Source organism: Eptatretus burgeri, chromosome 9 (genome assembly GCF_056783735.1).
Source record: "Eptatretus burgeri isolate ZD-2024b chromosome 9, Ebu_testis_v1, whole genome shotgun sequence".
NCBI classification, from domain to species: domain Eukaryota; kingdom Metazoa; phylum Chordata; class Myxini; order Myxiniformes; family Myxinidae; genus Eptatretus; species Eptatretus burgeri.
Window position 1 is genome coordinate 103,378,920 of NC_140969.1, and position 25,467 is coordinate 103,404,386.

Sequence of the window (25,467 nt, forward strand, 5' to 3'; positions counted from 1 at the left end):
GATCTGGCTTGGTAAACGGTCCGTTCCGCCCGAGGTCCGTCGAGGGTGTGGTTTTCCCCGGTCGTTGGACGACGTGAGTATTTAGGTATATTGAAATTAGGAAACTAACCCTACCCCACGCCGTCAAAATATTGGCGACCACGGTCCGCCAAGGGATCCAAGAACTCTCGGACTTATCCGAGAGTCACGACCTAAATTCCGGGTGTTCGGTGGGAGACGACTCCACTGCTCCACCAAGTGGTCGTTTATCGCCACCGACCACCCCCCCCCCCCCGGCCGGCAACAATACATCATTTCACCCCCACCTTGGCGTTTGTGTCTATTTGCAATGGGCATGATGTTACACAATCAAGCTTCATGAATAAGTTGTTGCAAGGAAGCACAAAAATTAAGAAAACTGTCTACAACTTGTGTGCACATCAATGTTGAGGCAGAATGAAGACAACAAGTGGATATCTTGGTCTTGTTACCTGTATAATTTCCACAACCTGGATTCCACAACCAGGAGAATGTCTTGGAACCCACCTTCAGGCGAAGCAGAACTTTGTCTCCCAAATGACACTTAATTCCATTGATGAGAGTCACAGGCCAGACTTAATGGCAGAGCTGAGCTGTTCAGCAAGTTGAGGCTTAAAACTGTACGCGCTGCAATGAGGGCGGACAAGGAGTCGTGTGTGCGAGGAATCTGTGGTCAAGTGATTCTTGTCCTGCTTATAGAGGAATTAGTGCATTGCGTTCCTCCAAGCCTATCCATCGGTGCACTGCAGTTTGAGCGGAGTGTGGTTGGCTTTTGACAGAGGAGTCCGAAGTTAAGGCCCGCTGGGCTGGTTACTTTAAGCGGTTCTACCAGGCTGACCATCAGGCTGTTGAGTTGGATATCAGGGGTGTAACTATCACTATTGCTGGCGCTCTAATCAACTGTGAACCACCATCATTTGTCGAAACGCAGGCTACGGTGAACCGGTTGAAATGAGGTAAAGCTCATGGGATTTGTAGCATCCATGCTGAACTTCTTAAGGCTGTTGAAAACGCTGCACTCGTGTCGTTGTATACATTACTATTCTATGTCTGGATCACAGGCATCATCCCAACTGACTGGAAGAGGGGCCTTGTTGGCCCTCTCTCTAAAAGGAAGGGTGATCATCAGGACTGCAACATCCACTGAGGGGTGACATTACTCTCAGTGCCAGGCAAGGTCTTTCCTCGGATAATTCTTGATGGAGCTCGCCACCATCTGCCTCAGCACCAGTACCCAGAGCAGTGAAACACCAAAGAGGTCAATGAATGACCGTTTTGTTGCTCTTTGGGTCCTCACGGAATGTAGATGAGAGTTTCAGCAGGGGATGCTCACAGCCTATGTTGAACACTGCAAAGCATTCGATTCCGTAAATCTGGATGCCCTCTTGAAGATTCTCAGTCTTCATGAATACCACCAAACCTGATCAATATGAATTCTGAACTATACTCTGGAACTGAGCGTGTTCTGAGATGTGGTCGTTCCATCTCTGACATTTCCAGTTGTTACTGGAGTTCTTCAGAGGTATGTACTGGCCCCCACATTTTTCAGCACTTTTATGGACTGGATTCTGAGGAGGAAGTCTGAGAGATCAAGTTGCGGTGCTTTGTTGAGGAATATCACGATCTCTGACCTTGATTAAACAGATGATTCAGTCATCTTTGCGCAGATGCAGGATATCCTTCTGGGGCTGCTCGACGCATTGAATGAGGAGTCGGAGCCATTGGGATTACCGGTTTCCTGCATAAAAACGAAGATCCAGGCTTTCAATGACATCTTGGATGCTGTTATCTTGTCTATACCTGTTTGTGGCAAGGATGTTGAACTCACACAGAGATTCACTTATCTTGGCAGTGATACTCATGTTTCTGCATGTTGTGAACCAGAGGCCAATAGACGTCTGAGTCAGACCTGGGGAGTCATGGATTCACTTGATCATGGGATGTGGCGCTGTCGGCACCTATTTAGGAGGACCAAAGTCCGAGTCTTTAAGTCCTTGGTGCTTCCAGTTTTGCTCTACGGATGTGACACTTGGACTCTGACCAGAGATCTGAGATGAAGACTTAACTCTTTCAGTACCATGTCTCTTTGGAGAATTGTTGGCCATTGCTGGTCAGTCTTTATGTACAACGAGCGGTTGCTGAGAGAGATTCAGATGAGATTTGCTTTCTGTATAGTCCGTGAGCGTTACCTGCTGCTGGATGGACATGTGGCTCATTTTCCCGACACTGATCCTGCTCACCACTTTGGACTCGTGAGTAGAGGAGGCCAAAAGGCTGATCACGTGCCTCGTGGTTGCACCAGGTTGATAGGCATCTCAAGGAAATGGGGATGTGCCAGGCATCTGCTGGGGGGGTAGCCAGACGGAGCTGAAAGTGGACACTGTGACATGCTGCTCCGGCGCATGCTCCCATAACTGGCCTGACCTGACGTTAACTTTTGCAGAGAAATCTGTCAACACGGCTGGTGTATCAGTTTACCACATTAGAAATACCTTTTAGCTCACTGAGAATGTCCATCAATGTTTAAAACCTGTGAATGAATCAGGAGGCAGAAAACATTTCACAACTATTCTTCTCAACAAATGACAACAAAGAACATTCCATGAACTTCGTATTTATTAAAACAACACAATGGCCATTTCAGCACAGAGTAAGAAGTGGAGAAAAGAGGAAATTCACACCAGAATAATTTTAATAAAGAAAGACAACTTTGTGAATCCGTTAACACGAAACCATTGACTTTTGGTCGCAACCACTCAAGAGAAATGTTTCACACAAAAAGATATAAAATAAAACAATGTACGAAAACACTTATCAAGGTAACACTGAATTGGGGGGAAAACAGACAAAACTGGAGAATTTTAAACACATGAACACAAAGATCATCTCAACACCGATTAGAACTCAAGAACCAATCAAATAACGAGATGTCTCCGACTCAAGTTTCATCTCAACACACTGGAGTGTTAATAAATGTACAAAGATGAGTTTTATTCCTTCTTTCATTTCAATGTGAAACACAAGAAAAAACGAGGAGATGACATCTTCAGCATCACAAAGAGTGAGAGCGACTACTTCATACCTGTAGTACACCTGAATTACATTTTTTGAGGAGACACCATCTCCTTACTGGATGGTCATTGGTTCCTGAAGGAAGCTCATCCGCCCTTTGTCAGGTGCTGTTTTTAGTCTTGACAGGATGACACAGTCACCCTCCACACAAACAAGGCCAGCGAGGGGGGGTCAGTGTTGGCGCTGACATTCCGACCATGCTGCAGGTCGCACTGAGTTACATGTTCACATTGATGGTCCCAAAAGACAGACCTGACGTCGTGTTGCAATAACCAGAAGAGAATTTTCATTCCAGTCGAGTAGTCATGTTGAACATGTCAGGAGATTCACACAGGAGTGTTACAGCCTTGAAAATAAACATCTCTTGGCTTCAATCCTGGGATGGAGACATTGTGGTTCGGTCGAGTCTTCTCAGGGATCACGAATCTATAAAAAAAATATATATTTTACATAAATGTCATTTATCCTGAAAAAAACATTGTTTTCAGCGCACGGAGAAATGAATATCCTGCATGTGAAACACCAGGGTGACAGTTTATAGCCGTGTCGGGATTCAAACCCAGGTGATGTCATGATCTACCTGTGTATCACAGCAATGGTTTATGTGACGCTTAATATTTCAAAGCTGCGAACCAAGTGTTGCGTCATAAACAGGGTCCAGGGAGTTTGGGAATGAATAAAGGGGAGAACACAGCTCCAGAAGGGGAGAACACAGCTTCAGAAGGGGCGAACACAGCTTCAGAAGGGGCGAACACAGCTTCAGAAGGGGAGAACACAGCTTCAGAAGGGGCGAACAAAGCTTGAGAAGGGGAGAACACAGCTTGAGAAGGGGAGAACACAGCTTGAGAAGGGGAGAACACAGCTTCAGAAGGGGAGAACACAGCTTCAGAAGGGGAGAACAGCTTCAGAAGGGGAGAACACAACTTCAGAAGGGCAGAACACAGCTTTAGAAGGGGAAAACACAGCTTCAGAAGGGGAGAACACAGCTTCAGAAGGGGAGAACACAGCTTCAGAAGGGGAGAACACAGCTTCAGAAGGGGAGAACACAGCCCCAGAAGGGGAGAACACAGCCCCAGAAGGGGAGAACACAGCTCCAGAAGGGAGAACACAGCTTCTATGAGGGGTGGGCAAGTGGAGCATTGTAAGAGAAGCGAGTGAAGCATTCCATGAGGAGTGAGTGGAGCATTCTTCGAGGAGTGAGTGGTGCGCCCCTTTGGTTCGTTCCAGCGAGGAATGTGCAAGGGCAAGGATATTACAAAACGTGCAAGAAGATAAATATTTTACCAGGATGAACTCCATTCGTCTTTCAAATGTTGAACGTCAGACATCTTGTCTCTCCATCCAGATGGAATGAGATATAGAAGACACTGGACACAGTATATTCCACTGGATGGTGCAAGAACAAAGAATAAGTTCCAATAAAAAATGATTCAAGAAGCATTTACTCTCCTGACATGATCAGATATCCTGAATGAAGAAAGATTCCAGACCAATCACAGTTCGTCTTCGCTTTGTGTATCATAATACTAAAACCACAAGAATCTCATCTGTGAGAGTGATTTGAAATCGATGCTTATCGACATTTACGGATAAAAATCAAATCCTGCCAAGGTAAATTATATATAAATAACACTGGTCAACAACAAATTTGTTGTCTGCATTTTTTAAGCTGATTTAGGACGAATCTGATGCGCTGAATCCAAAACTCACATTAGTTTTGTTCAATCAGGTCAAGTTTTTGAGATATGGCCACATGTCGTTTTTTACATTTTTGTTCACATGTACGCATGTGTGGAGCATTTTAGAAGAAGTTGGTGGGGGTAAAATGTCATGTCAAATAATTGTTTTGATTGGAAATAATTATTTTAATGACAAGAAGTATTCAGGTACGATAGTTCTGGGTGATTATGTCGAAAAGGGATCAGTTTGAAGTCATAAAACCTCAAAATCTTCCAAAAATTGGTGAGGCAAAGCATAAAGTTCGTGGATCAAAACTAAAGTTAATGGGGCAGATTTTGTAATAATGTGATACAAAAAAGTTGTACAACAACATGCTGACTGCTTTCAGAAACCTGGGCTGCAACATGAGCATCAAGATGCACTACCTATTTTCACATATGAACCGGTTTCCTGAGAACCTGGGTTCAATGAGTGACGAGCAGGGGAGAGATTCCATCAGGACATGAAGGAGATGGAGACCAGGTATCAGGGTCGCTGGGACGCAGTCATGATGGCTGACTACTGTTGGAATCTGAAGAGAGACCTCCCTGCCGCTGAACATTCCAGGAGTTCGAAGAAACGGAAGTTCAAGCCCTGAAGTTTGAACAGTGGTGACGCAACATGCAATTTACTTGTACTTACCTTTATCAATGCCCACCATTCAGATGACAGTAATCGATGTTTCTATCATGTAATCAATAAATGTTGTTGGCAAAACATTTTTTTTTCTTAAAAACATGTTTAGGATGATATGTGTTGACAAAAATCAGCTGATAATGCCACAAAAATGTAATTGATTTTGTCACAAGATCTGATTTTTTCAAATCAACTTAGCACAAAAACCTGACCTGATGGAGAGAAACGGATGCCATTTCCTGATTCAGCAGTGCCAGAATACCCTAATTCACTTGTAGAAATCTAGACAACATTCAGAAAGTAAAAAATTGTTGACCAGTGTAATAATCCCACTGAGAAAAGTACATAAATAAATAAAGAAGAGCGACACACGGTCGGCCCTTTGCTGTTTCAAACCGTACCTGGGTTCCTCTGCAGGTGCCGATCCAGGTACGTTCAATCAGAACACAGCACAAGATGAAGAAGCAATGGACAACCCCAATTTACAGGAGAAGTCACATGGGTTTTCAGCACAAACACAGGACACGTGAATGAAGAAAAGGGAGTGAGATGACAATCCTGGTGTTTATACCATGTTTATAACATCCTCCTGCTGGAATCCCTGTACTCCTTCCTCCATGACGTGACCTTCCAGGCGGTTCACCTGCAACAATAGAATAACACAAACACACGAGGATATGACAAGAAGGGGTACAAAAGGTGACATCTTGTGAGATCATTTCACTTCTGAAAAACTTTGAAAAACAGGATTGTCACAAACATTCCAAGGGGAACTGTACGATCACTTGGAAAACATGGCAAGGAAGGTTCAGATGAAGGGACTCGCACAATGTTGTAACAATTAGTGAGTGTTTTACCAAATGAGTGTTACAATAACTCACGATGAAAACGTCTCGTGGAGAAAGATAAACACCATGATGATCCCCAGCAATCTGCATCCATCACAGACTCTTGGAAAATACAAAACAGGAGACAAAGACAAAATGAAGAACCAATTCCAAGAACACAAAAATCTCGTTTGGTGGAACAGAGATGATAATGGAGGTGTCCTGGTGTTTATAACATGGTGAAATTTCAATGTGCAGTTACAGGTGAAAGGAGAACAGCATTTGCTCATGTGAAGAAAAGCTCGCAGGTAGACAGGCAGGTAGGCCTCTGATATTCGTGGACCAGAGTGAAAAGGTGTGAATGTGAACAACGATGGGATCATGAGGGTAGTGGGGGAGGGGGGCAAGGCAGTGTGATTGAGCAAGATGTGGGGATGGAGGTGCAGGCTCGATCGGGGTGAGAGGCAAGAGGAAGCCCAACGGTGTTGAGAGGGAAATGTGGAGCAGTTTGTGTGTGTTTCGTACAAAACGATTTATGTTTGTAAACCGTGAGTGTTCTTGGAAAAGTGTTCACACCTGTCACGACTGGGGTGAAGAGCTGGGTTACTGAATGCTTCGAAGGAGGTCTTACTAAACCTTCGTGGCAGAATAAGCTGAGAGGGCTTACGTATTGGCCAGGAAGGTAAAAGTGAAAAAGTGAGTGTGCCTGAAGGAAGATTAGTGTTTGAGACAGATGGAGAAGAAGAAGCGATGGACAACTCCGATTTACAGGAGAAGTCACCTGGGTTTTCAGCACAAACACAGGACACATGAATGAAGAAAAGTGAGCGAGATGACAACCTCCACGTGGTGCTCCTGTTAAATGATATTCAACCATTTTACACTCTGAAGTTATCAGGACTGATGTCATTAACTGACCAATACCACCGACGCACTCGGGACAAACCCCAGCAATGGGGCCCGAGATTGCGTAGCACTAAATAAAGTCCTTTTCAAGGTCAAAAGCCATGGACCACAACTAGACCAGTAGATCCCTCCTCCACATCCCCCAACTCATTGTTGAGGGGCTGACATTTCCTAATTGTGAGATCCTCGCCAACATCCTGAAGGACTACAACATTGACGTAGCCATACTCCAGGAAACTCATCACGAGGATGACAAAAAGGCTGCAAAGAGAAAGATTGGAGATTAGCTCTCCACCAACTCACACCTGAGGCAGCGACATGGCTGCAGAACCTCGACATGAAACTTTAGCGCAATCCATATTGGTCGTTCACAAGAAGAAAGATGTGAAGAAAAAAAACATTAAAATAATTCTTGATGGATGTGCAGGCTTAAACATTTCAAAAACAATTGAAATTTAAAAAGTGACGTCATGTCCTGTAAACCAATCCATGAGGATACAGTCTTGGTGGAGGAGGCATTGATGGCTTTGTCGAGCATCTCCACTGTATCCCGACAGGAAAGAAGCTCTGTTGTAAAACAGCCTCAATCTGCCACCACGCCAAGGTAGAAATGCCAGGTCAGGTGAGCTGCAATGAGGTGAGGCAACCACAACCATCAATACAAGGCTCAAAACCATGTGACTATCTGTCAGAGCCCAGACTGATGGAATGATACCCGGAAAGGTATGATGGACAATGAGAACGAATACACCTTGATCGAAGCTCGCTACGGAGGGAAATTTCATTCCGATCGGCTGAACTATCGTCGAGTTATGTAAAAAAATATTAAAATTACTACCATTAGGTCATGACCTTAAAATTAGGTCAACATCAAAAGACATGACATCAACCCCACCGACTTCACATTCACATTATTGATGTAAAATTTCATTCCAAAAGTTCCAGCGGGCCCCGATATCCAGCTCGGTAATTGATACGGTCCGGGAATTTCGAGTGTGAGGAGTGCAGGAAGAAAATAATGATCATAATAACTTTCTAAATGGGGGTTTACTACTCCGAGGGGTTGAAGAAACTTGTGGTTCCAATTAAAAATAGGGGACGATAATTGCGGAAACAAACCCGACAACAGCAACAAGCCTTCCCCAAGCAAGGGGGAGGCTCAACAAACGATATTTGATGAAGTAGCACACCTGGTGTTCGAGTTGTGCCGACAGGTGAAGGGGAACTCGGCACAACCTTCCATTCGTTCCTCGTTCTTCATCTTGACTGCATTCACCGGACCCATCGCCAGTGTGTGTGGTCCCTTTCAGTGTATTATTCTTCCTTTCTCTTTTCTTTGTACTCTTCTGCTCCCACAATTCCTCCTCGTCCTCATCCTCACACTCTCTCTTCCTTTTGCTGCCCTTCTCCCGCTGTGGCTCTTGGGGAGCGATTTCCAATGGAGACCTTGGTAGGAGGGAAACGGAATGTTGAAGGTCACTTCCATTTGTGATGAAATCATGACCCCCCTCGCCCCATGATGCCCCACATCTTAAAGTCCCAAGCGAGTCACACCTCGTCCAGCCATCTTCCCTCTACAAAGTCAAAATGTTCAGTGTCCCCGAGAGGAACGTGTCCGTCCTTAAGATGGTGTTGAAGTGTTGGGTAGGAGTAATAAAGTGAGTCATAAACAGCAGAGGTGGAGAGTAAGCGGAAACCGAATCTTCTGATCACCAGCAACCGCTGACGAAGGTATTCATTAACCCCTTCGTTAGCATCAGTTGGTGGAGGTTAAAGATCCCATGGTGTCCACCACAAAGTGTCCGTGAGCTCTCACCGGTACACTGGACCATTGACAAGTTCCTGCTCGAACCAACAGCCATGCTTCGAGCAATGATGTAACCCAGCAGGCATGTACTGCATCCGAAACGAATGAACCCTTCATCAAGTTGTCATCCTTCCATGTTAATATGCAAATGTACATCCACAGATATATCAATATTTACAGGATTAACAAATACAAGGGAGTTCCTGCACTTCCTCCCATAATGCTCCGATATCATGATATTGCACAAAGTGATGGAGTTAGAAAGGGGACTCACAGCTCTTGGCAAGAAACGTCACCACGTCCCACATTGGCATCTCCACGACACAACCTCTTGGCCTCTCCTCCATCATGTGACTCTTTTCTTTTCCTTTTGTTTTTACAAGTAGTGCTGGTGCCGTTCAGATCTTTCTGTACCCTTGGTATGGGGTTGGCATGGTGTTGGCACACACTTGGGAGTGTTGGTAAATGCTTTCTCCTGATCTTGATCTTGATGCGTGGAAGGGTCTTTGTTTGCTTGATACTGCTGAAAGACATATGGACCAAGGCAGGCTTACGGAAAAAGGAAACTGATACATGGAAACATCAGCTCACAGAGACGGGAATTAAAAACAAATAAAATAAATAAATTATTGTGAGAGATGATTTACACACTCACATACCTCGTTGGGAGCTTCACATCTTCTGAATTCGGCCCTTCTGTACCTGTATTCCCATCAAGACCATCAGGTGACCGCACATAGAACAGGAGATAAGCCTGTTGGTGCATCACCTCGGTCACGTTCACCTTGTTCACGAAAGCATCATTCATTTTAAACCAGGTGCCGTGACTCACCTGTGGGGAAGTGCATCAAATATCATCCTTGCATTGTGACAAAAGCTCAACATATCGAAGAACAATTCACTCCTTTCATATTTGTAGTTTGTGGTGGTGGTGACAATGGCCTGGCAAAGATGATAAGTCTCAATGTCACTGCAGAGCAGAAACGGAAAGCTTATCTTTTACAAAGAGCAAGAGTGTGAGGCCTACACCATTGTCAGGGATTTGGAACTTCATTACATTGGGCGAGTCATTGTGTCGATACTCAGTCTGAACTCCACATTTCCACACCGATTGGCAAGGTAAATTAAAACCACCCATTGTTTTACTTACACAAGAGATGATGTTTTGGCGGCACCTCCCCTTCTGTGAAGGATCGTACGTAGGATGAGATCGCCTGGTTTCACGCCATTTTACATCTATGATGGAGAAAACCAAGAACGGACTGGACACTCAACAACTAATAATGTTCCTCATGACCTGATCAAATGTTGTCCATTGTTCACTCAATAGACTCATGAACTGAGGTTACATCTGGATGGTCACAATGGATAATCAAAATGTGATTCAATCACGTAACCTGAAGAACATGTTCCCCTCGCCCTGGAGGGCTGCTGTACATCCTATTGGACACAACAAGGTCACGCAGCAGATAATGGTCTCACGTGGATCACTCACCTTGACAAAACTGAAATAGTGACCTTTACAACTTCTTTTCCCATGATGGACGAGAACAGCATAAAGGAAGTAGTATATTGGAGGCCCGTCTGGTTGTGACATGTGGGGACGAAGATTCAGCTTTTCAACATATGGGAAGTTCTGAGGATAAATGATCACGTCATTGGAGGTCAAAAGTTCAAACACCAATTCAGTCCAAATCAGAAAGTCATTGCCGAATTCTAACCAGGTGTATCGAGCATTTTAGAGGTGAAATTGGTGACGTAGTGAGCACCTTGTGGAATGGTGCCTGATGAGGTCTTGGATCAGAAACAAAAGTCACATTCGATCGTGAAAGTGTCCTGGTGTACAGGTGTTCCAGATAAGGACAAACGTACCTTTGAGATCTTTCCCCCAGTGACACAGGAAAACCTCTTCAGTGTGAAGGTGAGGACGTTTGGTGGGTCGTAAATTGTGGTAGCCATTGTGGCAGGTCTCTTTGAGTTGCACCTGGAAATCATCACCACAATCCCATCAAACGTGATCATGAGATATATAAACAACACTGGGGGTTCTGGTCACGTGGTGATCAGTCACCAGAAAAGTTGTTTTTTAAGAGACAGATAACTTTGATAAACGTTTCCATTGTTATAAAGATCTTTCCCTGCACAATGCAGATCAACATTTGGAACAACAGACGAAAGGTGCACCCACCGTTCACAGAAATAAGCATTGTCTCCAAACAGGTCGTCTCTCCTTGAAAAATGCTGAAGAGACTCCTCGATACCAGAAAAATTCTGTGGAAGGACAGGGTAATCGGTCAAAGGTCATGGAATCAGCACACGATCATTATTGTGAAGTTCGAGCACACCCCCCACCACCAGATTTATTTAATTTATCACTTACATTTGTCTACCTGCACCAGGTCACGGCACGGCGAGTAAAACGAAACGGAAAAAATATTTTATAAAAAACTGAATCCCAACCTCAATATCGAGGAGAACGTCCCTCATCGGCTCGTTCCTGTTCGACTTGTGATGGCAAGTTAAACACTCAACTGATGGAGAAACGGACAATGGTTACCACAACACAGAGAATGTGATAACTGTTGTTTCACTCTTCCATGAGCCTACACTTGTGCATCAACACACTGGTTCGACCTCATAGTCAAGGAGTTTCAGTTTGTACCTTATGGGCTTAAAAACCCATTTATCATTGTCAAAAGATACAAAATATATATTATAGGCATCAACTAGTCCTTAACTAACATGAGAAAACACACACACACACACAGACACACACACACACACACAGACACACACACACACACACACACACACACACACACACACACACACACACGTGGAGTGGAATTCTAACCAAGAGATTGGCAGGTTCACTGAGAGTGATTCAAATGTGGTCAACGGATTAAAGCACAACCAAGATGGAGTTCATCAAAACTGAACAAATAAATAATGTGGCACACAATAAAACCTGTGTTATGTGATCCCCTTCCAATCAAATAAAAGCGGCCATACTGTACAGGTACCCAATGTGGTATTTACCATTACAGGGTGCTCATGTGTGCATGATCAGTTGGTCACAGAAGGCCGCAAGACGATTGATCCACTCATTGTGATGGACTCACCTTGTGTTTGTAGGTACCCTTCAAATGTCCGACTGATCACCTTGGACGAACAGCAATGCTGACAGAGGCTGTGAAGTACAAAAGATAAATGTACAAACAGGAAATCATGAACTCACTGAGTTTGGGGTCTGAGTGTAGCTGGTTACTTCCTCACCAGTGAGTATTCGTGTTTATTGAGTTTTATCCCTGGGGATGGGGATGAAGTTAGCAATAAATCCCAAAAAGCAAACATTATGCCACCACATCAGGATCCAGCACGAGCTCAACCACAAACCAACCCTGACTGGTCCCTCTCCCTTTCCTTCCCTTTCCTTCTGGACTGGTCCCTTTCCTTCCCTCTCCACTCTCACATACTCGATGTCAGTATTAGTTTGTCTTTGTACTCCCTTCTCATTACTTATCATGTATGTGTGCACCCTGACCATCATATCCTCCCTCTCCACCCTCCAACCCACAACTACTCTAGTACTTTTAACATCTTAACTCCTCCACTATCGACAGTTCTCCGTCGATCATTCCCATATTGTCTTGTCTGATTCATTACTTGCAGGGCTACCCGGTATAGTTTTATGGGACCTAAAACACTTCCCAAAAAAAACAACAAACATTTCCTTCCCTTGATTGATTAAGGGTGGAAGATAAATATCTGGAGATAAATAGCAAGTTACAAATTCAAGAAGAAATGGAGGTGTCGAATTGAACTAGAATGTGGTGAACAAATGAAACATGGATCGTGACACTCACGATCAAAAGGGAAGTGCTCCAGGAGCTGTTTCACTCCTAAAGGTCCCAAAAAATGATCACACCCATGTTCAGTAAGATTATATTAATTACTCACCATATTGGGAATTATCAATCACATCAATTAGTGGTAGTGTACCACAAGGCACTCTCATTATCCTCCTAACTCGATGGTGGCTGTGGGGTGGTCAGGTGGCGTCGTTCACTGTCAGGATACGAAAGGTGTGTTATCACAGTGAAAATGGATTAAATCCAGGACAAAGTGGAATCAGCGAATCCTTTTGAGAAATTTGTGAGTTTTGCTTCATCAAGGTTCTGAAAGAGGTGTGATGATAAAACTATTGGTAGTCAAAGGATATGATGTATTTTACAAACATCTTACACTCTCTGTTCGTTCAACCATGTCCTCAGACCTGTTTGGGGGTTCGTGTCATGAGGCACTTTCTACCCTAACCCCCACCCTTCCAAAAGGCAGGAGGGACAATTGACCCCACACTGTCCCCCCACCCCCACCCCTCCCATGTCCCCCATCTCTGGAAGTCACGAAAATATTTGTATCAAACTAAACATCGCTGTGCTGACTTTATTAATAAAGCAAAGGTGACAAAATGGTGGTGACCTCGCAGCGTGACTGATAAACACGAGATATGTCCATGAAAAGGGAGAGGAAAACACAATGGATCACATTGATATCTCCCAGCTGTGGAATCATGAACCTGGCAAAGTTTAGGTTCATAGAAGTAGATAAAACATAAAACAGAATGGATAGAAAAGGAAGAGGATGTGAAGCTCTCACGTATCATCTCGCTGCATGGCATCCAAGAGAAACCCGAGGAACTCGTGCGCGTCTTCCTGATTACCTTGAACAAAATGTTGTGCAATACCTGCAACCATTCAAACAACAATCTCTCCAAACAACAATCGATATGATCTTAAAATCCATTTATCATAAAATCAAAGCAATCTGTGAATTAAAACTGTGCAAGGAGAACAAAACACACACACACACACACACACACACACACACACACACACACACACACACACACGCACGCACGCACACACACACACACACACACACACACACACACACACACACACACACACACGCACACACTCCCACAATTGTGACAACTCAATAAAAAACCTCAACCTCCCCTGCCAACTCTGTCTCCTCTTCATTCACTGCCACCCCCCCCCCACTCAGCCCCAGATCCTCAACCTCCCCCTTCCAAAGCTGTTACATCTTTACTCTCAACCTCCTCTCATTCAGAAAAGCAAATGGGCATTCCCACGTCGAAACAGTGGAATAGGTAAGGCTCACTGTTGCCCAATCAAGTGATCACCGACTTCACAGAAACCTATCACAATTTTAAGAGAAACAAGGAGCTGATACTCTCGGTCCCCCATCTTTTGGGTGGTATGAGGAATCGATCATTATCGAATGAAAGCTAAATCTTGAACTGCTTTTGAAACATCACGTGCACAAGCCAAGTTACTGAGATGGTTTCCAGGGCAACAAAAATCAGCCAATCACAGCCATGATCTCATCACGTTGGGATAATGTCCTGAGGAACAGATATCTACAATATGGAAGTTCAACGGTTTTGTAAACATCACGGACACAAAACTACATTGATGGATGATCGATGGTGGATGATTGGTGGATAATTCTACAGGGTTATAAAGTGTAACTTATTAAGGGTTCGAAAGTGTAAATTATAGAGGGTTCTAAAGTGTAAATTATAGAGGGTTCTAAAGTGTAAATTATAGAGGGTTCTAAAGTGTAAATTATAAAGGGTTCTAAAGTGTAAATTATAGAGGGTTCTAAAGTGTAAATTATAGAGGGTTCTAAAGTGTAAATTATAGAGGGTTCTAAAGTGTAAATTATAAAGGGTTCTAAAGTGTAAATTATAAAGGGTTCTAAAGTGTAAATTATAGACGGTTCTGAAGTGTAAATTATAGAGGGTTCTAAAGTGTAAATTACAAAAGATTTCTAAAGTGTAAATTAAAGAGGGTTCTGAAGTGACAATTCTAAAGGGTTCTAAAGTATAAATTCCAAATGGTTCCAAAGTGTAAATTATAATGTGTTCTAAAGTGTAAATTCTAAATGGTTCTAAAGTGTAAATTCCAAATGGTTCCAAAGTGTAAATTCTAAAGGGTTCTAAAGTGTAATTTATCAAGGGTTCTAAAGTATAAATTCCAAATGGTTCCAAAGTGTAAATTCTAATGTGTTCTAAAGTGTAAATTATAATGTGTTCTAAAGTGTAAATTCTAAATGGTTCTAAAGTGTAAATTCCAAATGGTTACAAAGTGTAAATTATAATGTGTTCTAAAGTGTAAATTCCAAATGGGTCCAAAGTGTAAATTCAAATGTGTTCTAAAGTGTAAATTCTAAATGGTTCTAAAGTGTAAATTCTAAAGGGTTCTAAAGTGTAATTTATCAAGGGTTCTAAAGTGTAAATTCCAAGTGGTTCCAAAGTGTAAATTCTAATGTGTTCTAAAGTGTAATTTCCAAATGGTTCCAAAGTGTAAATTCTAATGTGTTCTAAAGTGTAAATTCCAAATGGTTCTAAAGTGTAAATTCCAAATGTTTCCAAAGTGTAAAATCTAATGTGTTCTTAAGTGTAAATTCCAAATGGTTCCAAAGTGTAAATTCTAATGTGTTCTAAAGTGTAAATTCGAAATGGTTCTAAAGTGTAAATTCTAAAGGGTACTAAAGTGTTATTTATCAAGGGTTCTAAAGTGTAAATTTCAAATTATTCCAAAGTGTAAATTCTAATGTGTTCTTAAGTGTAAATTCTAAATGGTTCTAAAGTATAAATTCTAAAGTAATTTATCAAGGGTTCTAAAGTGTAAATTTTAAAGGGTTCTAAAGTGTAATTATAGAGGGTTCTTAAGTGTAAATTATTGAGGGTTCTAAAGTGCAAATTATAGAGGGTTCTGAAGTGTAAATTCTAATGTGTTCTAAAGTGTAAATTCTCATGTGTTCTTAAGTGTAAATTCTAAATGGTTCTAAAGGGTAAATTCCAAATGGTTCTAAAGTATAAATTCTAAAGTGTAATTTATCAAGGGTTCTAAAGTGTAAATTTTAAAGGGTTCTAAAGTGTAAATTATAGAGGGTTCTCAAGTGTAAATTCTTGAGGGTTCTAAAGTGTAAATTATAGAGGGTTCTCAAAGTGTAAATTTTAAAGTGTTCTAAAGTGTAAATTATAGAATTTGTGGTTGGAGTCAGCTGAACTGTCCCACCAACGGGTCGAACTCGCACACACACACAGCACACACCGGACGCATGCATGGCTCCTTCAACATACGTCGAGATAGCATGATGTTTTCTCCAAAGTGTTATATTCCACAACGGAATATAAATGTGTATTTGTTTTTAAAATCACAGGTGTCAATGAAATAGTTTCTTTGAAAGAAAGTTTCTTCCATTCTCAGGACGATGTTCAGGTAACCATTGTACGGAGCTGCCTTGTGTGCACAGAGTTGTTGAAATGTACGACTCGCATGTAAATGGGAATATTACAGAAATTAACATGTAATTGATCACTTTGCAGTAACATTAATATCACTGTTTGTCCATTTGGCTGAAACAGGTTTAAAATTGAAAAATGAAAACCCTGAAATGCCACGATCGTGGAGGTCGAGTGCTGAAGAGCATCAAAGTCCTGTTCTCCAAGTGTGACGTCAATGATTCAGTAAAAGCTCCACCAGGAACGTTTAACCTTTAACCTTTCCCGGGGGTGCACACGGCATTCATATAGAAACAGAATCTTGGAGGGGGAAGTGGTGGCAACCAGAATTTGCAATAAAGAGGGGAGGGGGGAACAGCATAATTTTGGAGGGGAGGGGGCACAAGTATAATTTTTATGGAGGGGAAGGGGGCACAAGTAGAATTTATATGGAGGGGAGGGGCACAAGTATAATTTTTATGGAGGGGAGGGGGCACAAGTATAATTTTTATGGAGGGGGAGGGGCACAAGCATAATTTTATGGAGGGGGAGGGGGAACAAATATAATTTTTATGGAGGGGAGGGGGCACAAGTATAATTTATCTGGAGCAGGAAGGGGGTACAAGTATAATATTTATAATTAAGGAGGGGCTGTACACGAACATTGTGCGAGATCTTTCACGAACAACAGAATTCCATCCTGGGGGAGTGGGTATTTACCAGTAAACTAAAAACATGGAATGAAAATATTTCAAACTTTACACCCACAAGGATTTGTGGGAAAAGGATCGGTTTCAGTTTTTTCATTCTCACACCCTCAGAATGATGCATTTGTAAACCTGCAATCTAAAAACGGTCAAACAACTCCCAGGATGGAGGGGTCTTGGTGGTGAGTATAGTGGACTATGATGGAGTTGTTGTCGATCAGGATGTGTGGATCATTATTCATGCATCAATGAATCTCCCTGTGACGTTTCTTTCCGGTGCACACGAGCTAGTACTGCAGTATACGATGATAACTCCACCAAACACCGTTAATGATGGTGTTTCACTCTCGTCGGGCACATTGTACTCACTTTGGAGCCGTGAAATGAAGGGCCATGGAAGGAACGGTGCCCTTGTGTCTGACATCGCCTTGATGATGTGTTGGCGCATCGTACACAATGTGCATGATGAAGTGTGCTCACCTGCACGTGATAAAAAAACAAAAACTTAATGATCATGCCACTGAATGATTATGGTTGTAGGGTAGGGAAACTAAGTGAAGATATAGATGAACAGGGCGAGGTACACACCATCATCGCCATGACTCCCTGACAGCAGGTGGTTCACCAAGGGTGCTGTGTACGTCAGGCATTGGAGCGTGGCGTTCAAAAAACAAGTGTTACCACCGTTCTTCAAACCTGCCCCAATGCCTCGACTTCTTCGCCACTCCAAGGAGAGCTCACCCGGTGTGTGATGGTCAGGTGTGGGAACATGTCTCCCATTGTGATCGTCATCTGCAGGAAGCAAAACCCAAATATGGTGTCATATACATATATTTGGCATCAACTCCATGATATCACGGTACGAGTTCAACAACACACCGGTGTAGATCCAGAAAGCCAAAAGGAAAACCCACATTTGGTGGTGTTTGGTTCGCAATGGGGGGTCTTGTCACTGTTGAGAGACGCGTTCAGCGCCCTCTCAACATTCACGTTCTGCCTCATCGCAGATTCTGCAGGAATGGAAAACAGAGATAAAGGGTTACTGAGAGATAAAATAAATAAATAAACAAATAAATACACAAGAAAACAAATAAATAAACAAATAAATAAATACACAAGAAAATAAATAAATACACAAGAAAACAAATAAATAAATACACAAGAAAATAAATAAATAAATACACAGGAAAACAAATAAATAAATAAATACACAAGAAAATAAAGAAAAAATTAATACACAAGAAAACAAATAAATAAATAAACAAACAAATAAATGCACAAGAAAACAAATAAATAAATACACAAAGAAAACAAATAAATAAATAAATACACAAGAAAACAAATAAAAAAATTAATACACAAGAAAACAAATAAATAAATAAATACACAAGAAAACAAATAAATAAATACACAAGAAAACAAATAATAAATATCTCAATAACGATCATAATCTTGATCCAGTAACAATCATGATGTTGATCTAGTAAAAATCATGATCTTGATCCAGTAACAATCAAAATCTTGATCCAGTAACAATCATAATCTTGATCCAGTAACAATCATTATCTTGATCCAGTAACAATCATGATCGTGATCCAGTAACGATCACAATCTTGATCCAGTAATGATCATGATCTTAATCCAGTAATGATCTTGATCCACTAACGATCTTGATCCAGTAACAATCATAATCTTGATCCAGTAACAATCATGATCTTGATCCAGTAACGATCACAATCTTAATCCAGTAACAATCATGATCTTGATCCAGTAACAATCACGATATTGATCCAGTAATGATCTTGATCCAGTAACAATCATAATCTTGATCCAGTTACAATCATGATCTTGATCCAGTAACGATCTTGATCCAGTAACAATCATAATCTTGATCCAGTAACAATCATGATCTTGATCCAGTAACGGTCACGATCTTAATCTCGTAACAATCACGATCTTGATCCAGTAACAATCCTGATCTTGATCCAGTAACGATCATGATCTTGATCCAGTAACAATCATGATCTTGACCCATTAACAATCATGATCTTGATCCAGTAACAATCATAATCTTGATCCAGTAATAATCATGATCTTGATCCAGTAACGATCACAATTTTAATCCAGTAACAATCATGATCTTGATCCAGTAAAAATCATGATCTTGATCCAGTAACGATCATGATCTTGTTCCATTAACGATCATGATCTTGATCCAGTAACAATCATGATCTTGATCCAGTAACGATCATGATCTTGATCCAGTAACAATCATGATCTTGATCCAGCAACAATCATGATCTTGATCCAGTAACGATCATGATCTTGATCCAGTAACAATCATGATCTTGATCCAGTAATAATCATGATCTTGATCCACATTCTTTCATGAAGATAACAATTCCCTGAAGATTTTTCCTCCTCTCAACATCACTCTCATCTCCTTGTTGAGAATCTCTCTTTCTTTGTGAATTAAAGAATAAAACAAATTCAAACAACGGTCTCCAACCTCCTGCCCTCCCTCACCTGTACTCCCTCACCTATACTCCAACCACCTGTACTCCCTCCACCTGTACTCCCTCATCTGTACTCCACCACCTGTACTCCAACCATCTGTACTCCACCCACCTGCCCTCCCTCACCTGTACTCCACCCACCTGCCCTCCCTCACTTGTACTCCACCCACCTGCCCTCCCTCACCTGTACTCCACCCACCTGCCCTTGCTTACCTGTACTCCACCCTCCTGCCCTCCCTCACTTGTACTCCACCCACCTGCCCTTCCTTACCTGTACTCCACCCTCCTGCCCTCCCTCACTTGTACTCCACCCACCTGCCCTCCCTTACCTGTACTCCACCCACCTGCCCTCCCTCACTTGTACTCCACCCACCTGCCCTCCCTCACTTGTACTCCACCCACCTGCCCTCCCTCACCTGTACAACTAGAACGGGCACTCATAGAGTGCATCCCTTCGCCGCCACTACTTTTTTTGTTCTTGGTATGAGTGTGAGGAGCTGGTTTGATGCTGGTTTCATGCAAATAGAATAAGAATTGACTGAGTTATGCCGAAAACCGCATATTTTTCAAGGGCGTGACCAGCCCCCCCCGTCATTTTACCCCAACCGGTGACATGTTATGACGTCATTGTGTCACAAGATTGGGCATTAAATTCTGAACATTTTGGTGCTGGGTTCATGTAAAGCCGACAAGAATTGACCGCGTTATGACAAAAACCGCATATTTTTCAAGGTCGTGACCCCCCTGACTTTTGACCCCTAACCGGTAACAAGAGTATGGGCGTCATTGTGTCATATTGCATATCACAAGATGAGGCGTTGAATTCTGAACATTTTGGCGTTAGTTGCATGCAAATTGAATAAAAATTGACCTTGTTATCGTAAAAAGACGATTTTGACCTTTTCGTGACCTTGACCTTGACCTTTGACCCGAACGATCCCAAAATCTAATCGAATGCTTCCTGGCTAATAACCAATCATCTCACCAAATTTCATGCAATTCGGTTTAACACTTTTTGAGTTTTACGAATCACAAGATTACAAATAAACAAACAAACAAACAAACAAACAAATAAATAAATAAATAAATACACGCCGACCAAACCCTAACCCTTTCACAGAATACGAAGGTAAAAAGTCGAAGTGAACGAGGAACAGGGTCCAACACAAACGATAAAAGTCCAAACGGTTGAACCTCCAAAGAGCGTGACAGTTTCAACTCGGACCAAACACAACTGCAGAGTCAAGTCACATTTTGTTGCTTAGCAACAGCACAAAAATAACCGACATCCAGGTCTCTTATTCCGACCAACGGAACGTTTTTTCCACAATCGATTTCATTTGTTTGATTTGATGATAAATTTACATTTAAAATGTGAATAAATGTTTTTTAAACTAAGTTAACCAAACCCAGATAACCAAACTAAGTTAACCAGCACTTTTCGAGGTTCACGGGATGACAGGTCAGAGGTAGCGGACTTCACTCTCATCCACCTGGTGGGGGTTAAACTGCCAGTCTGACTGTAAACTGTCGTCCTGGTGATGTTCAGCGCAGGGTGATGCATCAATGAGCACACCTGATCCTTTGGAAACGACGTTAAGTCGGCTATCCAATCTGCTAGCATTCACCGAAGGATGTTAAATATCCCTTAAAGGACGTTATTGGGTTAAGTATGATTTATTAATTGGTTTCAATGACTGAAGAAAACTAAAATCGAATGTGCGAGAATGTTTTTATTTCATGACTCGTAAACTGTAATTGTTATATTCTCCTCTGACATTTATATCATTTCATCACTCACGTCGGGATTTTTGTTTTTCCCCAGGAAATTCCACATCCTCGTAATTAATACATGCTCCAGGCGGTGTATTGGTACGCTTTATTGTGTGTGATCGTTTGGCAAACATCTGCACTGACTAATTAAATTAAATTTTTGACTAAATTTCGTTAGATTTTTTCGAATTATCCGTTCACATCATAACTGTGAATGTGAAGAAGATCCGATTTTAATATCGAAACGGATTGGAAGACACCACGTCAGTTTCACACAAAAAACCGTTAATCACGTGACTCGTTTTCCTTCTCTCTGAAAGACGTCACGGTGACGACATTGGATTGATCACGTGACTCCTTTTCTCTGAAAGACGTCACGGTGATGACATGAGATTGATCACGTGGTACAGGCGGTAACTTCCGGTAAACATGAAGGATCGTCCAGATGAACCGCTGAAGGAGGTTGGTGCCTGCACGGCAAAGCCGATTCACTGTATTTATCATTTTTGTTTGTGTTTGTGGAATAATGGTGATTTATTTCGTCGTGGTTTGGTGTAACGATGCTTTTTAAAAGGGTTCGGGGTTCGAATTTCATCTGATACCTGCAGAGAGTGATCGACAACGGAGCGGTTTGAGGTGATGGTCAGAAGGAACTGAACACCGGAACACAATGGAGATCGTGTGTGTGTGTGTGTGTGTGTGTGTGTGTGTGTGTGTGTGTGTGTGTGTGTGTGTGTGTGTGTGTGTGTGTGTGTGTGTGTGTGTGTGTGTGTGTGTATGTGTGTGTGTGTGTATGTGTGTGTGTGTGTGTGCAGGTCATGTTACATCGGCTCTGATAACTCGTCATCATGATGAAGGGAATGAGATATTTACATTCCCAGATATTTAATTGTTTGGGGTATTTACCGGAAAGTTCACTCACGTCACAATGGTCCCATTGTTCACGCAAAGCAGCACGTCATCAATCATGCTCTGATCACGTGGATGGTTCTAGAACCATGACACAGCTGCATCACCTTTGAAAATCAGAACTACAACACGGCTGCAAACCTCTCCACGTCTGGGAAATATTGTATCAAGATGAATTATAATTGCTCACCTTGTACATCGGATGTTTTTACCCCACACACGTGACCTGAGGTGCAGGGTTCAACAATTGGTTCACTTCTGTCCGTCTGTCCTTCTGTCTACAAACGTCGGTTGATTATTGAGGAACAACTTGATTTCCATTTAATGTTTTATTTTGAACATGAATCTGAAAACGAACCTGATGTTTAACACTACTTTGCTCTGAATTCGTCCCGAGCACACACGTACACAGAGGAGTGATCATTTTTTACTCTCTCCCTCTCTCTCTGTCTGTCTGGAAATCAAGCAAAATTTAAAATCATTCCAAACAGGAAACTTCCTGTTATTCATGACGTCAAAAAGGACACAAACAACTAGAACATTTTCAAGCAAATTTCACTGGATGACAAGGGTCAAGAGAACTGGTGATTTGGAAAAAAATGTATTTATTACAGGGTTAGTGAGAACCGAGATTGATCAATGCAGAGAATACTTCAAGGGCACTCGGTAGAGCGCATACCTCTGCTCCGCAATGCCTGATCCAGTGAAACATATCGAGACGAATAACTTTTTGAAATATCGTGCCATATATCGGTTTTTGCCCCATCTCTTAATGGTGAAGAATCACTTTAAAAATGAAATAATTATCACATCCGGATCTTCAGGAAAATTCTATCAATTCTTTCTGGTCACTCACCCAACATGCCCTCCCAGTTTTGTCCGAATCCATCCACAACTTGGGATATCATGCTATTTATCGATTTTGGCCCCATCTCTCAATGGTGAAGAATCACTTTCATAATTCTACTTGCCGGATCCGGATCCGGTTCTTCACCAAAATCGAATCAGTTCGCCCTTATCACACATCCAACCTGTCCAAATGTCATCCAAATCTGTCCACAACATTTTGAGATATCCTGCACATAAACAGACAGAAAGGTGAAAACATACCCTCCTTACACCTTCGGTGGTGGGGGTAACAAACCCTTCTAAAAGGTTATCTCAAGACGAGAAAAATGAGTTTAAATAATCGAACATTTGCCATATTTGCCAAGATGAAATCACCGACGTCAAGGTGAGAGATCATTGTCGTATTTCAGGAAAATACGGAGGACCTGCTCATCAAAGTCGTAATCTCAATTACAAACTTCCTTTTTCATTCCTGTCTTTATTTACAATAATGCAAACTACAACAAACTCAATTTGTTCATACATGAACTCTCGACAGTTGGGAACATATCTCCTATTCCTAACACAGACCAGAACTACATCTCTTGCACCAAATCAATTTGAATGAAGCACAAAACTCTTATTAGATTTCTTGATTAGTTGAAATGTATTGATCCAGTTCATTATCGAAATTAGCTTCAAGTTTCATATCATTTTCTAATATCCAGTCATTTCTCAAATCAGGATGAAATGGAACTCTTTTCATTAAGAGGTGTAGAGTAGGTATATCATTTTGACTACATGGACCACTTTGACAGATTTAATGAAACACAACTCCCTCCTCAAGAGAACTTTTTCACAAACTTAATAAAAGTCATATTGATGATAAAAAATATCAACGCACACAGAAAAATTTGTGGAATGAGGTCAATATCAAAAACCGACGTGAATACCACGACCTCTGTGTCAAGACTGATGTTCTGCTGTTGGCCGATGTGTTTGAAGCCTTTCGAGAGGTCTTTCAGAATAAGGATTCCTCAGGATTAGACCCAGCTCATTATTATACAGCACCCGGTCTCACTTGGAGTGCGATGTTAAAGATGGAATGGATCTGGGGATGGACTCCTTCAAAAAGAGTGGGGATGGTGGGAGAGCGACAAGGGGCTCACCCACCTCCAGACAGACCGAGCTCCTGCTCCTGAGGAGCTGCTGCGGGTCATCAGGTGCAACTACCAGACCGACTGCAGCAGCTTGAGGTGCACATGCAAGAAGCACGACGTTGAGTGTACTCCTGCTTGTGGAAACTGGAGAGGGTCAAGTTGAACAAACAACACAGCTGGCATTTGGCGAAAATGAAGATGATGAAATTGATGGCATCTGAATGCATATTGTACATTGACACAGATTACCCATGGTGGGGAGATGCTGGCAAGATGGCAACTACTCATCTTCTGTGCAGATCGATGCTTCTCTTGCATAATATTGTTACGAATCTGGAACCCATCACACACAACAGCCAGAGTCCTTATCGATAAGTTATATCGGTAAGTATGTGTTTCTAGGTAGGGTCCCGCCCTATGTTTAATGGGTGATTAATTGTATGTGCGTTGTGAATTATTTTATAGTTAGGATTTTTACACCACCAACAACGACAACAACGCCCATCTTTGCTTCTTCACCACCAACAACTACAGCTACTACTACTACTACTACTACATCCACTACAACAACGCCACCCCGCACTCGACCGGTCGCCATTAAACACGTGTTTTTGGCTGAGGACATGGGCGGAGCCTTCGTTGCCTCGGGTCGAAGCTCCGTTCCGAGGAGGGGCAGAGAGCGTTTCCTCCAGCCAATGAGCGGAGGGCGAGCACCACACACGTGCCCCAGCCAATCGGGAGGCCGCCATGAGTCGCCTGCCAACCCACCATCCAATCAGGAGGCGAGTAGCGGGGAGAGAAGCGCCTCCCTCCTCAAGAAAGCGGAGAGGACGGCAGTTCGGAGGATCGTGGCGATTGCGGCAGACGGTAGGAGATTGGCTTGGTCTGGACCAGTTTTTCGGGAGACCGTGTGATTGTGGCGACTGCAGAGGGTTCTGCAGATGGTCGTAGTTGGAGCACTCTGCGGTCCTTTGGAGGGCAGGTCTGGTAGTCGAGCAGCCAGGATCCTAAGCCGTGGACTTCGGGTCGTGGGTTCGAGTCCCACCAGTGGTTCGGAGTCGGTGTGGCCACATGAAGCGGAAAGGTACCCCGGCCCGGCTTGACTGAGATAGACCTACGGGTCCAGTTAGTGTGTGTGTGTGTTTGTGTGTGTGTGTGTGTGTGTGTGTGTGTGTGTGTGTGTGTTTGTGTGTGTGTGTTTGTGTGTGTGTGTCCGTGGGCCAAATCTGTTAAATAGAGCTGTTTAAGTGTTTTCTTTTCATATTACATTT

General features: G+C 42.5%; 1 protein-coding gene and 3 long non-coding RNA genes across 6 annotated transcripts; 1 reads left to right on the top strand and 3 right to left on the bottom strand.

Annotated features, from left to right (window-relative positions):
- Positions 1–2,624: 2,624 nt before the first annotated feature.
- LOC147020795 (uncharacterized) lies at positions 2,625–9,321 on the bottom strand. 2 transcript variants are annotated; one of them, XR_015061965.1, is made up of 6 exons: positions 8,369–9,321; positions 6,327–7,805; positions 5,847–6,088; positions 5,658–5,727; positions 4,375–4,476; positions 2,625–3,516 (listed from the first exon to the last, which is right to left on the bottom strand). It is a non-coding gene; the product is annotated as an uncharacterized LOC147020795 (long non-coding RNA). The 2 variants fall into 2 exon arrangements; XR_015061966.1 differs by lacking the exon at positions 5,658–5,727.
- A 40-nt stretch (positions 9,322–9,361) lies between these two features.
- Positions 9,362–17,474, bottom strand: LOC147020796 (ubiquitin carboxyl-terminal hydrolase 17-like protein 5). The gene is made up of 8 exons (XM_085893815.1): positions 17,380–17,474; positions 12,108–12,175; positions 11,446–11,516; positions 11,174–11,256; positions 10,858–10,969; positions 10,481–10,621; positions 9,688–9,817; positions 9,362–9,534 (listed from the first exon to the last, which is right to left on the bottom strand). The coding sequence occupies exons 1-8, from the start codon at positions 17,472–17,474 to the stop codon at positions 9,362–9,364; spliced, it is 873 nt and encodes a 290-aa protein (XP_085749941.1).
- A 122-nt stretch (positions 17,475–17,596) lies between these two features.
- LOC147020797 (uncharacterized) lies at positions 17,597–21,059 on the bottom strand. Its single transcript, XR_015062115.1, has 3 exons — positions 20,965–21,059; positions 17,925–18,020; positions 17,597–17,802 (listed from the first exon to the last, which is right to left on the bottom strand). It is a non-coding gene; the product is annotated as an uncharacterized LOC147020797 (long non-coding RNA).
- A 471-nt stretch (positions 21,060–21,530) lies between these two features.
- LOC147020798 (uncharacterized) lies at positions 21,531–22,570 on the top strand. 2 transcript variants are annotated; one of them, XR_015062116.1, is made up of 2 exons: positions 21,531–21,761; positions 21,874–22,570. It is a non-coding gene; the product is annotated as an uncharacterized LOC147020798 (long non-coding RNA). The 2 variants fall into 2 exon arrangements; XR_015062117.1 differs by having other exon boundaries at positions 21,908–22,570.
- The last annotated feature ends 2,897 nt before the right edge of the window (positions 22,571–25,467 follow it).